The following is an 18,472-nucleotide window of genomic DNA, read 5'->3' as shown; positions in this document are numbered from 1 at the left end:
GTCATAGGGTACATACCTACAAAGCCCTTTTGGTGTTGCTTTAGGGGCTGTTGTTTCTGGGTTTGTCTAATGTCCTTTTGAACCTGTTGGTTCTGTTTGCCTTCACAGCCCTCTGTGGCAGCAAGGTCCAGAATTTGTTCACTGCAAAAAGATGCATATTCTTAATCAGCTGTTAACTGATCTCCTACTATTTCTATTGAATCCTCTCTATTTCTGGTAAGGTAGATTTGGTTAAAAATAGTTCTGTGCTTATCTTGCCCGCTATCTTCAGTGTTTTGTAAATCTTGATTTAATCCCCTTCCACCTTCTCCTCTCTCATTTGAAGAACTCCCACCTTTTAGTCTCTTCCTGTAATGCAGCTCATGTGAGACATGCTTCCCTGTATTGCTGGGTTAAATTATCAAAGGCTAATTATGGCAAAAACAAACACCCAGTGAGGGTCAGAGGAGCAGTGACAGGCAAAGGAAGCCCAGCAAGCTGATCAATAAAAATGAAGTCAAATTGTTTACTGCCAAGACTATTTAAGGGGGATGACCAGATCATTGTCACTGGAGTGAAACTTGCCAGGGTCATCAAAGGAAGAAACTGCTTCCCCTCAATGTAATGTGAACTCAAGAGGTGTTTTTTTAACTAGATGTGGGACTTGAGATGCAAGGGAAAAAGAATTATCTGAAAACTATTATTGGCTATTTTAGGAGGATTTTAAGAATGTGCAAGGCTTATTGTGGGATGTTTAGGGAGGTATCAAAGGTGGGGAAGGGGAGGCATCAAGGAGGATAAGGTTGGAATAGAATGTGAAAACAGAGGGAAAGTGGCATGAAATTATAATTAAATTATACCCTCCCCTCCATATCCCAGACTTTCTGTAGGCCCACAGTTTCCCCCTGCTTCATTCATTCACCCTCACCTCATTCTAGTAGCTAAGTGTATCTCATTCCTACTTACCCTATGTACTTAATTTTTCCTCCCTCACCACTGGCATTCCCCACTACCAATTCTTCCTTATTTTTTTAGCACCTTGATGTCAGAAAGGTGTAAGAACTCAATTAGGTGTAAGAGTTTCCAGGGACATTGTTCTGGTTTTGACACCAGCAGGGAGCTATACTCCGAATACACGACTCCCTTTTGCCTCCCCCTTCAGGTAAGGGAGGGACAATAAAGCACAGACTATGGATTGAAATAGCAATTTACTAAAAGAGCAAAACAATGGAATAAAAACCACACAATAACAGCAGTTGTTATTAGTAGCAAAAGTATGCCCCTTGTCTGTAACCAGGGCAGAGGTGCTTAGGAATAACTGAGTAAGGACATTAAACAAGGCTGAATAAAACTTCATGAGATTGCATGGCTCAGCTGCTGTGTTGGGATATGGAGTGTTTCAGACCAGGCTGATAATAAAAAATGGGAACAAATTTTATTGCTCTTCCCATGATAAGGCTGCCTTGATGGAAGGCACATGGCTGGATAGAGTCCATCCCAAACACTGGAGGAAGTGAACAAATTTACCATTGGTAATTGCATCAAAGACAATGAAGACACGAAGTATTTCTGTGACTGTAGGGGACAAATCTTGCTCTGAATAGGTAAGCAAAAAGCCCATTGTTTCACTTGAAGTTTTGCCTCTGCAAGAACTAAATTGTGATGATTTAATATTTGAAGTGGAATAGTGATATCAGCACAAGGATAAAACTAAAGTTCTTAGGAATTTTCTGAATACAGTGTAATGCACCATCTAAATCTGGTTTCAGTTGGTTCCTTACTTTGCGTAAGTAACATTTAAGAGTACTTCAGTTTCATTGTGTCTTACATAAGATTTTTCATTAGCTTAGCACATGATGTACACTTTACCAGGACATAAAACAGCAATGTCTTCTGTTATTTGAAAACAACTCGGTTTATATGTAGATCATTATGAAAAGTGGAGCAATATTTATGACTCCTTCCCTAGACTTCAGAAATGGCATGTCACTGAACCACTTACAATCTCTCTGGTGGTCATGAGTAGATTTTGAACAGATTTCCCCAAAAATGCCTCAAATGGTATTTCACGGTTGGAGAAATGTTTGCAACTTAATAGTTGCAGGTCAAACTCTACACATACCTGGGCTCTTTGTATTTATTCATTCCCTTCCCCAGCTCCATGTTGATAACCAACCCTCCCACTCCCTCTATTTCAAGGATTCACTTCAGTGTTTTCAGACTCTGCCACCAGGACAATTCACTTGTCCTCCATGCTATCCATCTCTCTTACTAAGAATTTCTAGTCCCTACTAACTTGATGATGTTCATTGATCTCATTCAGTATCCTCCACCTACTTATTTTTACCCTCTAACATCCATTAGGCTCCTTCACTCTTTCCTCTCATAAGAAAATCTGAGTGCTTGTGATGTCTCTTTTCCTCTTTTTCACAGATCTCCAATTGTCCTGTTCCTTCTGATTCCATGTTGATGCCTCTGCATAATTTTATAGTCCCAGAATACACTTTGGTGTGTCATTAATTAATAGGGAATAAATAAAGAAGTGAAAAAATTATGAGAATAAATAAAGATGTATAAAGTCTATTGCAAATTAGAAAGGAGAAAGCCATCATTATTTTAATTATGAGTGATATACAAAAATTGTTAGATTTCTAAACTAAAGTTGCAGAGATACTTGAGGAGCTCTGAAAGTGGCTTGTTTTTTTCCCCAATTCCAACTTGTTTATTCTCCTTTTAAAGATTTCCTGTTAGATACTTAAGAGTATTTTTGAATGAATGAGATACATTGTTCAGAAGTTATTCTGGTACCTGCACAGGTACAGGAAAGAGAGAAGTATGAGTCACAGGACTGAAAAAATAAAGCAGAGAAATAATTAGAGATGGGTTGTATGGCCATTCCTTTAAGTCCAGGAAGAAGATACTTCTCAGCATTCCAAGTAATAGAGTTATTAATGTGGAAAATTATTTTTCAGTAGAGTACATTCCACAATAAATTGTAAGCATGTATATAAAAACTGCACATGACTGCAAACTACAAATTTCACCATCCAGTTAAAAAATCTCCACATTTCCCTCGCTTCTTTTTCATAGTGAGCGCAAAAAAAAAGAAATTTAAGGACTAAATACTTCTATCAGTAGCAATGGTATTATTCTACAAGTCCCACAGAGACTACATATCTTAAACCAAGTCAAAGATATAGCATATTTATCTCAGCAATATACTTTCAAGCTATGAAGATGAAATATACATAAGAAGAAACAAAAAAATACAAAACAACTCAAACTTCTGTTGTATCATCTTTATTGAAATTAGCAGTGGTCTTTTTTAAATTTATAGAATTAGATTAATGGATTGATTTTATGTATTTTCAGCTGAAAAATCTCTGCAAACTTATTATGCCTACTTAATAAATTAGCCTAACTTCACCCATTCAAATGTTAAATTTAATCTATAGAAAATTTGAAAAAAATGATGAAAAAATTGAACCCTAATGCAATTGAATTCAATGAGATTTGTTTTCATAAAAGAAATAATAAGAAGTAATTTTGCCATCAGCAACAGAGTATGCTCATGGGATCAAGAAATCCTGGCATTACTGAAAAAACATCAGTGGAAATGATCAGCCATTGCCAGACACTTAGAGCAACTACAGCAGATTACACTCTTCAGGGGCATTTTCAAAAATTGGTCTTTTTGTTTTATTTATTTATTTTTTTAAAATTATTCCTTTCATACCATTTAAAGAAAAACAGTTTAAATTAAATTAGCTTGAATTTCAAAAATGGTTAACATAGCATTTTGTGTTGTTAAGGGACAGTACTAAAAACTATGGATGTAGGAGAAAAGAGCAGATGTGAGATTTTCATCTCTACAAATGAAACCACATAGCCCACAGTCACGTATCAGTCAGTCAGTTTTGTATGGGTTTTGATGACAATTTCTAGAACACATTTTTGCCCACTGATTCATGGAAAACTAAGCACTTGACAAAAAAATGAAGCAAGGCAATATTCTTGCTACTGAAATAGGATGAAATAATGTAAGTTTTAACTTTTAGGAGCACTTGGAACCTTTCATTTAGGGCTGGTTTAAGTTAAAGTGCCTGTTTACACCATTCTTCTTCTCGTCCTTCCTACTGACATATGTGCATGGCTGTGAGCTGAAGTCAGACCCATGAGTGGATCTGGCTGAATCATTCTTCTCTCTGCATCACTTTTCAACTGGATCCAATGCCCTGGTCTGATGAACTTCACATCTTTAAAGCCTTGCAGCACTGAGAGAACAGAGAAGAGTGGCCAAAGGGAGGGACTGCTTACAGTAAATGCTGCTGTCAACAGCAATTTGCATTACGCAATAGCCAACACAGACCTGGCTCTAGCTTCCTGAACAATGATTGTTGCTATCACTTCTTGGGAAGAGTATTTTTGCTATCACCTCTCCAAATGAATTTGGAATAGAATTCCTCAGGCCCCTTTCACAATTTGTACCTCCAGAGTTTCAATTCTGTGTTTCTCAAACACATTGGAGATGTATAACAACAGAAAAAAGTTCTTTGCAGGCCTTGTAGAAACATTTTAAAGCCGCTGTCACTAGAATGATGGATTCTTAGACAAAAGTATGCCCAAAAGTATGCCCTGCCTCAATGCCCTTGCTATTCTTGAACTTCTCTTGGTCTTTGATCAGTATTTCCAGGGATCTTGGGTCTCCCTCCATAGCCTTCTCTTCCTTCTCACAAAATCTCTGAATGCTAGAATACACAGTTAAAGGTTCTGTCAGGAAAAATGTAATTTCATTACACTATGAAAGTGTCCATTTTGCTTTCCACATCTTTGTTTTCTTTCCTTTGGAGGCTCCAGGCTCATCGCTAGCATGGAGAAAATGGTTCCCCTTGACTGTTTATATCAGCAACGGTTCTAGAGTGTACTGTGCCTTTTTTACCCTTTTACCCTCAATGTACATGACACAATGGCAGATACAGCATACACTGAAGCATTTATTGACACACAATTTTATAAAACTAATTAGTGTTACACAAGTAAGTGCCTAAAATGTGCACACACATTCAATTAATGTATTATAATAGTATATAGGCTTATTAATACACTGAATTTTGAAACAGATACATAAACATAAATTAAAATGTACATAAGAACTTAAGTTTCGTGAGTATTGAACTAAATCATGTCTGCTACAAATAGAGAAATTAAATACTGTCAATGGCATTTTCTTCTTAGCCCTGTACAATCTCCCTCACTGTTATATCTGAATGCCTAAAAAGCAAATAATAGAATCATTTACATTGAATCCAACCAGAAATCCAATTGCCAAGCCCACCATTAGAGCATGTCCCTAAGCACCACACTTACTTGTCTTTTAAATACCTCCAGGGATAGTGAGTCAACCACTTCCCTGAGCAGGCTGCAGACTGGGAAATGAGTTACTAAGATGTAGTTTACTGAAGACTTACAAAGCAGTGAAGACACTCCAATATGAAGTCTCAAGTTCTGGTTACAAGCATTCAATGGTAGCTTCTAGAGAAATGGCTAGATATGACACAGAAAGCCTACTTCAAAAACAATCAGTAGGGAAAAACATGCTTGAATGTTTGGATGTTGTGTGATTTTTGAAACTGTTTTTGTAGACTGTATGTAAATTTCATGTTGTGGAAGACACTTCTGGGTTTGCCTCCGGGCAATGCTAGAGAGAAAAGTCTGAATGTGCTTAATGTCTCCAGCTGAATGATGAGCGTAAAAGGTCAGTTTGGATAGTATGTGATGATCTTGAAATTGGTTTGCCCCTGTAATTTATGTTATCAGTTCAAACCATATTAACTGGTTGAAATGAATGAAGTTATGCTATCTTACACTATCTTCTGTAACAACTGCATAGAGCTTATTACTTATAAAAGATTTCTTTAGTTCATGGAAATATAAATGCAAATGCATTGAGCACCATACTTCTCCTGCTCTGTTAGAAACTTCTTAGATTGACATTGCAGTCCAGTTTCCTGTATTGTAGGGTTTTGGCCTCTGCCATGCATTACTGGTTTGATAAATAATGGCACAGACTTCAATTTATATTCTACAAGCCAACATGTCTTCAGTTACTTTCACAGTACTACACTATGTGCAAATTTAAAAAAGGCCATCTTTTAAATGGCAACAATGGTATGGTAACAACCAGGAAAATACAAAATTTAATATCCCTGTAGCTATTTAATTTGTCTGTTATTTATGCTCCATGTAAAAGTCCAGAAAGGGAAAACAAATTCATTAGCACCATGTATTACATATTTTTTTAGACATATGTTGTTTTCCTGTTTGTTGTAATACAAGAGCTGTTACCAATAACAATTCTCATTCAGAGGATACCAGCAATATGTGGCATCAACAGTCCAAGTCCTAGTCAACTCCGGCAGGCAGACTGGCAGAAATGTTCCTGATGTGGGGTGAAAATATTTTCTACTGAATAACATATTTCAAAACAGATACTAAAAAATGAATTATTAATTTAAAACTTTCAGCCAGACCTATGCAATGTAAGGAAAGCAGGATTTAAAGAACTTATTAAAGCTACTGGAAAATTTCTGTAAAAAAATGCATTTGGAAATCATTTAACATGAGAATCTCACCAAATCAATGGCAAGATTCAAATGTCTATTTTTAATGTTTTTCTTCCAGTCACACAATTGTGGTGGCCCTAGAGTAAACAAAAAACATTTACCTGATAGAGTTATCCCACTGGAGTAATTTGTGCAAATAAAGTTTAGCACATGTTAAGGGCTGCAGGCTTAAGTCAAAAGCATGGAAAATTTCCAGCATGAGAAACAAAAGAACATGTTCATGGAATAAAAAAAAATGGGAAATGTTTCATAATTTCAAGTAAACAGAGACACACCTAGTCCTGGATAAGATGGAGATTTGAGTCTAAAAACTCTTTTTTTAGACTGTGCCCAAGCCTTGGGAGATATTTACCTTGTAAAGATCTCTGTAATTCTGCTTGCCCAGTTGTGTACGTTCAAGACCTTGCAGGAATACGCAGTTTCTGTCTGGCTCCTATGCCAAGGTCCCCACTCAGCATAGTGAAATAGAGGTGGTAAGAGGCAATGGGATGATAAATACTCTAGTTTTTGTCCCATTTTAATTCTGAGATTTAATGAAGGTACACACATGGCTGTGCAAACCAGAAAGCATTCCTGGGCTCTGTGGTGTACCCATTTTTTTTTACTTTTTGTGGTCATCTGTAGAAATTATTTATGTTTGCTTTTGCATACAAAAGAACTGAGATTGAGACAATTAAACACTTGGATTTTAAAAGAAGAAAGAAATCATCAAATACCAAAATACCACTGAATACATTAAAGTGTAAAATAAATGTTTTCATTTTCCGTCTTTGAAAATGAAAAAATTGCATCAAGTATCTCATACTCCTGAAGTCAAAAAGAAAAATGAGAAAGAAACATCTATAGCAAATGTGAACACGGAGCTCATAGTTAAAATTTCATGGCCTTGAGCATATTTCCATACATAGACAGGAAATGTCCATATTTGATCTACAGTCGGGAAGTTATGCTGGCTTGATTGGCTTGTGTCTTAGCTTCCCAACCACTTCTGATTTTTCTTAACCTCTTCCTAAAACATGGGAGGAGCAGTACACATTTACAAAGCAGAACTACAATAGGAAGAAAAACTGCAATCATAAATGAAGGTGGAGTATACCAGATGAATTGGTTAGCATCAACCCACTTATTCCAAGCAAACACCAGTGCATGAACAGTGCACAGCAGCAGGGCTAAATATCCCATCTTGCTCTGCAAAGAGAAAGAAAATAGCAAGCTATTTATTTATCCCAACTGTGGATGATAAAATTTCTCCAAAGCCATCTTCCCCTGGCCCTTGGAATTTGCTATAATAGATAAGGTATCCTAGATACCAAGGCTGAGCCAGATTCCTTAAGAATTTGGTCACTCTCCTAACACTTCGGAAGATAATTGGTTAGAAATTAGGATGTGTAATTGGTCAGTCTCTGTTCTTTGTATAAACTTCTATTGGTTGTAGTTGGATCCTTCCTGAACCTATAAATATAGGTGTCTGCCCTTTGTTCTGAGAGAATCCTGCCTGACCCCCTTTTGCATGAAATAAACTTGTGTGGAAATTGTCAAGCGTGGCCTCCGGTCTTTCTCGGCTGATAAAAAATGTTGGTTTTCTGAGAGGTAGCTACATGTTAGCACTCTCCGTCCTGGCGAATACCATCAGGGACCGAAAGAGAAAACCTACACCCAACTTGGCAAAAAAGTACTCAGTTAAGCAAATACAGAAATCTGGGCAGGCCTTTACTAACATGCTCAAATCAAAGAAAAGCAACCACTGCCTTTAAGCAAAAAGGCAAGAACTATAAGTCAAGACTCCAACTGTATTCCTTTATGCCACTGTAAAATAAAATGGATGAGGCACATTTTTCAAGTATTGCTATGATATTTGCCTAATATACAGAAGAGATTGGTGATTATTCCTGAAACACGCTCAATCCTGAATATCTCAATTTACAGATGCCATCTGTATACTAAATTACCTTGATTCTGTGATAAATCATTATGAGTTCAAAACTAGATATATTAAAGGAATAATTGATTACTTGCAAAGAAATATTTTAAGCTAAATTAAAATCACAAAGTCTAGTAAGTCTAGTACTATGGCAAAATCACTTTTCAACTACAGGAATCTCAAGTCTTTCATTTAACTTACAGTGATAAATTTGGCTAAATTCAGGAGTAAAGAAAATTTAGTAGTAATTCTAAGTTTCTTGTCACTTAATGATCTTGTACTCATCAGTGAAGTTGAATATTATCTTTTCAACTGCTGAATGTACAGAACATGATTTTTAAGTAATAATCTTATTTGTTTATAACATAAATCCAACACAGAAGTATTACTCTTCTGGGTTTCTTTACCATAGTCTTTCAATAGTGAAACCAGTCATGCATTTGGAGACTTCCTTCTGACTTGTCCATATTCTCTGTACACTTATCTTACAAATGATGGACTTCATAGAGTGTGAAGATCACTAACTGGTGATTATACATTTCAGATCTGTTTTAAAAAAAAAATCAGATTTTCAAATGCAGGTACTTACTGAATTTTCAGATTTTGGTGTTTGAGGGCCTAAGCCAACACTTACTTAAGACTAGTGTGATCATGCTGATGTCAGCAGAACCACCCTCATTATTGCTGCATATGATATAAGAGAATTGAGACCAACCCTGTTGTCTGGGTTAAGGAAACAAGCACAGCTGTAGCAAACTTGAGACTGGCTGGATTTGATTATCCAGCATCTGTTCTAAGATCTTTCTTTCAGAATGCACTGTGTCATATGGCACCAGCATTGACTGGTTCAATGCCACCTACTTCAAATTCAGCAGGACATGGGACATTCCAGAGAGCTAAGATACCTAGAAGATTACTTCAGTATCAGAGCTAAGAAAAAGTCTCAAAGGGACAACTGCTGCTGGTCACAAAGTCAGAAGGAGAAAAAAAAGTGGTATGGAGTTGTCTTTCCATTTTATGTACTGAACACAACAGCCTGTTCTCTTGATGAAAGAGTAATGGAAAGAACATTTTTCACAAACCAGTTAACAAAGCGTACGGAACAAACTTTTCAGTTGGTTTCACTAACTCTGTGTTTGACATTCCTAACTCCTAATGGTCTTAGCTGATAACACACAGTTCTACAATGGAACATGCAGTAATGACATTCATGCACACCTGAATGTAGTGGAACTCTCTCCAGGTCAAAGAGTGACTGACAGACGGAATTGATGTTATTGCCAACAGGGCCAGCAAAGCAAGTCCCAGAATTCCTAGAGACACATAAATCTCCATTCTCCAAACATCATGTTCAATCCAGGCATTTTCTTTTTTTTGTTTGACCTGCCAAAAGAACATGATAAAAATTACAGACTGGCACACTTGGCTGTTTGTGTTAAATATAATTTCACAATTTTCACCATATTAATGAAATAAGCCAAGAAAAATCAGCATTTTGGTTTGTTTGAATGTCGTTCAATTGAATTGCTATTTACTTCTGATGACAAAGTCTTCACTAGTATCTGCAGAGCAGAGCAAAGGTGAGCTTTTAGACAGAAGAATTTAGACTGCATCAATGTCTTTGCCCAGGAGAGCCTGATTCTGAGGCCTCTTAACCTGCCTTCACAGCAAGGATAAATCTTGGTTTTGACAAGGAAAAAACCACCTATGGCTAAATACCATATCAGGGAGATTATAACAACAGGAAATATATTAACAGCACTACTTCAAGGAAGTAATTCAGTAGGTCTTCTTAATAAAAATACCCTGCCAGGGTAGTTGTTTAGCTCTATTTTTTAAAACCACACAACTTGGTACATTTGTGATTTTAATAAACTGATGTCCAAGCTTTTCCTATTTATAACTACTTGCAACAACACTGATCCTGCTAGTGATCACCATGCCATAATATGCTCCAAATATGATAATTTCTGCATCTTGAAGACTGGAATCTCAAGGAAATTTCTAGTAATCCATTCAAGTCAGATTACCAGTAAGGCTGATTTCAGAGTTTCCAAAAGTAATTTGACTGTTTACAAAAATCTTAAGAATGTACTGACATCATCATATTGTGCTTTTATAAATTTAAATAATAAAGACTTCGGGGATAATAAAAACATATGTTTGCAGTTTATACCTTATATTGGAATATCTGTAATACTGCATTATGTATGGCACCCAAGGAAATAGGTGAGCATTAGGAATTCTCTATTTACAGAGGGCATTGGAGAGCTTTGCACACCAATTATTGACCATGAGTCAAAAGCATTGAAATCCTACCTTTAAACAAGGGAGTATGAGTCCAAATGTGAGCCATCAATATTCACAAATTTAGTTTGTGCAAACACACATTACTCTGATTTAGCTCAGCTTACCTTCACTGCTGGCTGATTCACTTTGCAAAGGTTGTCTAAAAATGTTGTGTTCAATTTCTGTTTTTGGATTTCACTGGTCCAGAGAAGATTAATCTACACTAAGCTAATAGTGTGCCAAAGACTTAAATGTTCCTGTGACATACAATTTTGTGCACTTTACAGATGGAAAAAAAATCCCAGATTAAGAAAATTACTTATTTAATATACATTGGCACAGCTGTGATGACTCTAGGCTCTCTATTATATGCTTTGGCAACTAGGTCCTGCTCCATCCCTGAACAGTGCTCTCTGTGAATGTACTTGAAAATAAAACAAAGGCAATGAAAATGGCTTTTCCCCATCCAGACTGCTTGAACCAAACCAAGGATTATCTGAATACAGAAGGGTTGGTGTTTGTGGGCCCGTCATACCTGCTGGAATGCCCAGGTCAGCAGCTTGTATCTGTATGATCTTCTCATTGGATAGCACAGGCTGTAGCAGGCATGCAATGCAGCAAAGAAGAAACTGAGAAGTCCAAATTGTTTCCTTGATGACATCCATCTATCCAGCCACTGGGGAAACCTTTTATACTTGGTGCCAAAGTAGAGCTGGAAACCAGCAGCTAATATTCCTGGTAAATACACTAATGCTAAAAGGGTAATTGAAGTCACTGGTAAAACTTTGTTTATGACAAGGATTGGAATTTTATAGAAAACGTTTTCCTTTCTGGTTACAAAAGGATATATGACATCTCTCATGGAAGTGTAAATAAATGTTAATAATGAAATCACAGATGCTATCTTCATTGGCAAGTGCGACTTAGGGAATAGATCCTGCTTGCAGTGCTGTTCTGAAGAGTGTTCAAACTCACCAAAATGGTGTGCTTGATGTAAATCAAAAAGTGCAACTGCTTCTGATGGATTGGCAACCTGCATATCCACATTCTGGAAGAGACAGAATGGAAATACAAAGCGAGTTCAAGAGAAGATTAAAAACTTCAGTAATGACAGTATTTGCCATCATGACTTTTGCAACTTACTGCGGTAGAACCACATACAAAACATATGCACTATGAAAAACAAGGTAACTTGGAAACAAGATTTCAAAGTGCACAGTCAGCACTTGAGTAAGGCACTTGTAGCGTAGATTTCCCATTCTTCATTATATGCAGTGATTTTAAAATAGATTTTCATTCCGGGATGATAACTACACTGCAAGGAAGGAAGGATTACATTATGTGAAGCATCATTTCAGCTTCTTATTATACAAGTTATAGACTTCAAATGCCAAATTTCAGCTATAGACTTAATGATGTAGCCCAAATACCACGCACAAGAAAGCATTACAGGATTTTTTTTCTGGACCTTTTTTTGTGTGATGTGGAAAACCTTCTGAGTTCAATGTTGCTATCATGAAGATTCCCCCGAAGATAAATTTTATATTCCTGTGTAAAAATCCCAAATTATTTCTATGGAGTTTTGCTCATCTGGTAAGATATAATTAGCAGCTACCCTCATGTAGTTTTTAGCTGTCCCAAATTTTGTTTATTTTTTATCATGGACTGTGATTAAATTGAATTAGATGTTCTTTATCTTTTTATCTTTTCAAGTCAATATTGTGACAACACTGCAGAAATATTCATGATATGCCAGTGTGATGGTAATACTGTCTCTGGACAAAATTGAATCAAGGATTGAATTATTCTTTGTGACATATGAGCTGCTTTTTACAGAAACATTACCAAGTAGTTAAGATTTCCTGTATTTCTTCTTGGCATGATGCTCTGACTCGAATTCTGATCCATGGCACAATTACCACCTTCCCTCCTCTCCATTGTGGAAACTCCCTGCAGAACAAACACAGGATGTAAAACACGTTTTGAAATGCCATACTGGAACGTTGAGGCGTATTTTCCCTCAAAATGTTTTCTTCCTCGTACTCCACACATTTGCTAGGGAAGGTACAGTCAACTACAGAAAGGAAAGTCTGTCCTCTGAGAATGGAAAAAGCCCAGCTTATTTTCTGGGTAAAGCAGAGAATAAGAGAAAGCGTAAATCAACGTAACAAAATTACTAATGGAAAATAATATTTAAGCCTAACAACCCTGTCACCAGTGGAACTGATGCATTAATTAACGTTTTTAAATGACAACAAATTAGTTTGAAACAGTTGCAGGAAAAAACATGTAAAATGTTGCGAAGATGGATTTTTATGTTCATGAGACTTGCTGATACAAGAAGCCCATGAAGATGTTTTGTTTCTAATACCTGACAGTCACTCTGGGGCTTTAGAGGTATATTCACCCTTCAAGATTGTCAGGAAAATGGAGCTTCACTCATGCTGTTCCCAGGTATTTTGGCAATACTCATCACCACCAGTAGCAACAGAAATGGTTCTAAGCTATTAGGGATGGCAAAAAAAATCACATGGCAGAAAAACAAGAAAAAAGGAAGAAAACTGATAAACTGAAAGAGATGTTTCTGGAAATCCTAGGATAGCAGGGAAGACAGCATTTTGAAGAGCATGAAATAACTACAGGGCCTGCAAGGACCTTGCAACAAGGACTTCCCAGGTATGCATCATGCTATTGCACACTGCAGGAGAGGCACTGGCACCATGCTACTGGAAGCTCAGAGTGCCATACCACAGAGTGACTTTCTGTGACAACCTTTAAGAAAATTACTAGGTGGGTCTTCCATGTACCTTCCCACCGAACAGCTGAATTATCTGATATAAACTGTTTTTCTAACTACTGATTCTTTTATATCCATAAGGTTTTGGAGAAATTATATGGAAAAATCAGACAATTTTCCTTCTTTTACTGTGTCTGGTTCCTTCAGTGGATGAGTCTTACAGTCTTTTACTGTCTGCTGTGAGGGTTTGCTCTCTGCCAGGCCACCAGGCACCTGAAGCTGAAGTACAGTAAATTCACGAATACAAGCCGCACTGACTATAAGCCGCATCTCTGGGTGTTGGCAAATATTTTGGTTTTTGTCCATAGATAAGCCGCACACGAATATAAGCCGCTCTGTCGTTCGCAGCGAGGACCCGCGTGCAATTATTAACAGAACCGCGGCAGGGCGGGGTTTACTGGCTGAGCTAAGGCTGTGCAGGCTCGGCCCGCTAGGGGCCGCTGACGGGGCCAGGTGGTCCAGCACGGTGCTGCAGCTCGGGGCCGGCCGCCGCTGCCCCTGGGCTCGGTCACCCCGGGTCGGCGCTGCCCTGCGGTGGCAGGCAGGGACGGAGCTTCCCCTGCTCCTACGGCAGCGGCGGCGGGCGGGGACGGAGCTTTCCCGCGCCCGTGGCGCCGGCGGCGGGCAGGGACGGAGTTTCCCCGCTCCTGCCGCGGCGGCGGCGGGCGGGGACAAAGCACCCCGTCGGCTCCCCGAGCCGCGGCAATGGCTGCGCGGGGCTCCCGTCGGCTCCCCGAGCCGCAGTAATGGCGGTGCGGGCTTCCCCCCCCTCCCCGAGCCGCGGCAATGGCTGCGCGGGGCTCCCGTCGGCTCCCCGGGCCACAGCAATGGCGGCGCGCGCTTCCCCCCACTCCCCGGGCCGCAGCAATGGCGGCGCGCGCTTCCCCCCCCCCTCCCCGGGCCGCGGCAATGGCGGCGCGGGCTTCCCCCCCCCCTCCCCGGGCCGCAGCAATGGCGGCGCCGGCTTTCCCCCCCTCCCCGGGCCGCGGTAGGGGCGGCCCGGGTCCCCCCTCTCCTCCCCGGGCCGCGGTAGGGGCGGCCCGGGTCCCCCCTCTCCTCCCCGGGCCGCGGTAGGGGCGGCCCGGGTCCCCCCTCTCCTCCCCGGGCCGCGGTAGGGCCGGCCCGGGTCCCCCCCCCCCCCTCCCCGGGCCGCGGTAGGGCCGGCCCAGGTCCCCCCTCTCCTCCCCGAGCTGCAGCAATGGCGGCGCCGGGCCCCCCCCCCCCCCCGTCTCTCCCCTGGGCTGTGGCAGAGGAGGAAAGAGAGCTCTCCCGCCTCTCTCCCCGCCCCCCGTTCTGCCTACAGGGAGCCAGGCTCCACCCGCGGTGCAACAAAGTAGCGATTTGTAACAATCGCAAAATGCCGACTTTGCAGCTGCTCGGCTCAGCACTCTGGCAGGCACTTCTGAGGTTGTATTAGCCGCTCCTGATTATTAGCCGCATTTCCGGTTTAGGAGCAAAATCTTAGTCAAATTGGTGCGGCTTGTATTCGTGAAATTACTGTATTCTTTTTTGAAGGGTTCTTTTCCTTAGTATTTCTCTTTGGATTTTTCCCTCCTGGTAGCCCAGCTCTCCCTTTGAGCATAACCTTTCAGACAAGTCTTGCAGAGAAGGGTCAACAAGACTTCTGTCTGGAGGTCAGGCTGTTAACCCTTTCCTACATCAGCTAATGGTTTAGGAAAAGGTTATCATTTGTACATCCTGCACACAAGAAAGCATGGACTGATGGAGACACACTTCTGTTTTTCCCCTTCTATTCCTAGGGCTAGTCCTGGTGATTTTATCAAAAGTTTTGGGATATCACATATCTTCATAAAGACTCAGATTTTAGAATTTCGACTTCTACACGTTTCAATATATGTAATTTCTAGCTGTTACAAATCAAAGAATAGTTTACAAATAGAACTTAACAGGGTGAACTTACCTGTAAAAACCTAATAACAAATACAGTGAACCCCACATCTATTTTTAAGGAACTCATAATATAAAGGCAGTCACTGTTCTTGAGGCCTACCTTCTGGCTATCACACTGTCTCAGAGATACAAAAGCATAATTTAGTTTGGGAAGCTCTGTATGGAAAAGCCTGCTTCACCCAGTTCTTGTGTTCCTATCACTCTTCATTCAGAAATTTCAGAAACAAAGAGTCCATTATTAATTTCCAGTTAAATGTTTATATTGATGAGGATGTAATAAATGATATTGTGATGTGAATAAAAGCAACTCATAAGCTAGAATGCCAGCTGCTGATCCTAAAAGCTGATTTATTGGTTCTTTTGGGATACAATGTTTAATACAATGTTAATACAGCATTAAAGGTTTATGCAGCAGAAAACAAGACAGAAAGACAAAAGAAAGTGTGTGCAAATAAATGCATGTGAACTATGAGTTTCAGCCATGCAACTGCGTGTAACAAAACTCAAGCATCATAGCATCATATTCCATCTGGCTTTTGATACCAGTTAACACGAAATTATTTGCCAGTAACAACAGTAATAGCCTTTGAAAACCCTAGAAGTGCACCTACAATTCACTATTCAGTGCCTTATAAATTGCTAGAAAGAAGTATTCCAGACTATATGTCTTTTTGGAAAACATCTGAAGAAAAATTAGGAGTCCTGCAAGAGACAGTAACCTAACTCACAAACGTTATTTAATGTCCATCCTCAGTGCACATCCCTTCTGCTCCGGGAGGCAGCTGTCAACGAGGGGTGGAGGGTGTCTCGCTGCTGAAAGCCAAGTTTCCAGCGCTGTGAGTACGCTGCTGAATTTTGTACCGAGACAGCACACTCACTGTAATTCTGAACCATCAGGGATCCACACTGTGCTGACATTATCCCGGGAAAGCATCACCCCAAGTCACTGGGAGGTTTTCCTGAGAAAGGGGTTTCAGGGCTGATTCAATGAAAAAAGAAAAAATGGGTAAAATAAACAGGCTGTGGCAATAACGAGGAAGGGATGGAAGAGGTGCGGGATAGTGCCTGCACCTCTCTCGCGGCACTATCGGAAAATTACAGCCTGGAACTGCTGGGTGTAAGTGTCTCGCTTTCCCAAGTGCCCGCTGCATCGTGCGGGACGCTGTAGGCACTCGGCACCCGAGCTCATAACTTTCCCCGCTCTTCAAAAGTTCTGCTGAGCTCGATGGAAAACCGAATGAAAGCCCAGAGGGTGGGAGCCGGAGAGCGTCGCTCGGCGTTCCTCCTCGGCCAGAACGAGCCCGGGGCGCTCCCCCTCAAGGGAGCCCGCCGGGGCTCCCGGCCCAGCCCGGCCCGGTCCGGCCCGGCCGCGTGGCGGGCGGGGCCCGAGTCGGAGCGCGGCGCAGCCCGGCCGGGCGGGCGCACACGGACAGCTCGCCGGCGGCTCCGGGCACGGCCGGCCCCTGTCCGCCCCCGGGCTCACTCACCTCGGGCCGGCAGCCCGGCCTCTCCTCCGCGCCGCAGGTCCCGCCGCGGGGGGCGGCAGCAGCGGCGGCGCGGCTCGGCTCCGTCCGCGGGGGGCAGCGCCCGGCAGCGCCGCTCGGAGGGGAAGGCGGCCTCGGGACAGCAGCGGAGCGCCTGCCGGACTCCGAGGAGATGAGAGGCACGGGGGCCCGGCCGCAGCCTCCACCTCCCCTCGCGGCCCCGCCTTCCGCGCCCATCCCGCTCCCCTCCGCCCGGCGGGTGCGAGCCGCGGTGCCGTGCCCCGTCCCGAGCAGCGGCGGGCGGCGCGGCCTCAGGGACTCCCCTGCGGCACCGGCCGGCCCCAGGAGCGCCCGGCCGTGGGTCTGCCGGGCCCTCGGCCGGACAAAGGGCGCATTCACCTGCTCCCTCCCCGCCCCGCCGCAGGGAGGAGGAGGCGCCGAGGTGCCCTTCTTCCCCGGTGCCGCTCGCCTGCAGCAGCCGGAGCTGTGCCGGCAGCCCCGCCGCTGTCACGGGCCGGCTGCGGGGTCACAGCAGCCCTTCGGCTCCCGGGGACCCTTTCAGTCCGCTCTCTTCCCTGCCGGTTCCTCCAAACGTGCCACTCTCCTAACCTGACAAAATGTCCTATTAATCCCTGCTTCTCATACGAGCAGTCCTCACTTAATTTTTTTTCCTAAAATACCATGATCCTCTTAAGTTTGGTTTTGGGGGTTTTTTTTTTTGGTTTTTTTGGGGGTTTTTTTTGTTTGTTTTTTGTTTTTTTTTTTTTTTTGAACCTATGCTGGCGATTTTGAAAAGGCAGCTGTCTCCTGAAATTTTAGTCACACAATAGGGTGAACTATCATTATGTTGTGAAATCTCTGTTTCGTGTCAGAAATGTTTTCATGCAGGACTCATTGTGTGCTCCTCAGGATGTCTTCACAGAAATGATGCCAAGTTCCATGTTTTTGTATCTTGGGAGGGGAGTAGATTTTTATTTTCTCCTTTTCAGTAGATGTTTAATGGACGTAGACTCCGGCTGAATGCTACATCTGGAAGAAAAGAGGGGATTGCCTTAGAAGGATTAGAAGAACAGAATGAATAATTGTATCTCCTGAATACAACCTTAACTTTTAAATTTTGTTAGTAACCTTCATTAACATGTTTTTCTGTGCTTTGCAGAAGACTATTTCCCAAGTTTTCCATTAGTCACTTTTTTTGCAAGGGATGTGGACTTGGTTATGCTCTCACTTTGTGCAAGTGCCGTTTATTTCCTTCCCCTTTTCACGGTCGGTTTGGGATTTTTGCCCGTTCCCATCAGCAGGGTGACGCCTGGCGGTGGGAGCGCAGGGGAGGAGGCTGCCGGAGGCAAGGTGTGCCGGGCGGTCCCAGGCCCGGCTAAGGAGACTTTGCAGTGCAGAAGGCTAAAAGCGTGTTCCTAGTGAACTCCTTGGCAAAGCACTGCTCAGAAGCTCCGGTGTAAGCTAGCGT

The 18,472-nt window shown here is 41.8% G+C and overlaps 1 protein-coding gene across 1 annotated transcript; it reads right to left on the bottom strand.

Moving 5' to 3' along the window:
• Nucleotides 1-3,990: 3,990 nt before the first annotated feature.
• STEAP1 (STEAP family member 1) lies at nucleotides 3,991-17,067 on the bottom strand. The gene is made up of 5 exons (XM_033086775.1): nucleotides 17,008-17,067; nucleotides 12,658-12,762; nucleotides 11,348-11,860; nucleotides 9,742-9,906; nucleotides 3,991-7,790 (listed from the first exon to the last, which is right to left on the bottom strand). Exons 2-5 carry the CDS (start codon nucleotides 12,748-12,750, stop codon nucleotides 7,533-7,535), a joined length of 1,029 nt encoding a protein of 342 aa, XP_032942666.1. The 5' UTR covers nucleotides 12,751-12,762; nucleotides 17,008-17,067; the 3' UTR covers nucleotides 3,991-7,532.
• Nucleotides 17,068-18,472: the final 1,405 nt, after the last annotated feature.

This window comes from Catharus ustulatus, chromosome 1 (genome assembly GCF_009819885.2).
Source record: "Catharus ustulatus isolate bCatUst1 chromosome 1, bCatUst1.pri.v2, whole genome shotgun sequence".
Classification (NCBI taxonomy): domain Eukaryota; kingdom Metazoa; phylum Chordata; class Aves; order Passeriformes; family Turdidae; genus Catharus; species Catharus ustulatus.
Note: the sequence above shows the minus strand (reverse complement) of the source record. Positions and strands in the feature narration are given on the sequence as shown.

Excerpts from the sequence above, each read along its gene's own strand:
- STEAP1 (XM_033086775.1), bottom strand. The coding sequence starts at position 12,750 with ATGGAGAGGAGGGAAGGTGGTAATTGTGCCATGGATCAGAATTCGAGT. Across the intron at positions 9,907-11,347 it reads TGACCTGGGCATTCCAGCAG|GTCAAACAAAAAAAAGAAAA; the intron begins GTATGACGGGCC and ends TTCTTTTGGCAG. Across the intron at positions 7,791-9,741 it reads GAGAGTTCCACTACATTCAG|AGCAAGATGGGATATTTAGC; the intron begins GTGTGCATGAAT and ends TTCTCTTTGCAG.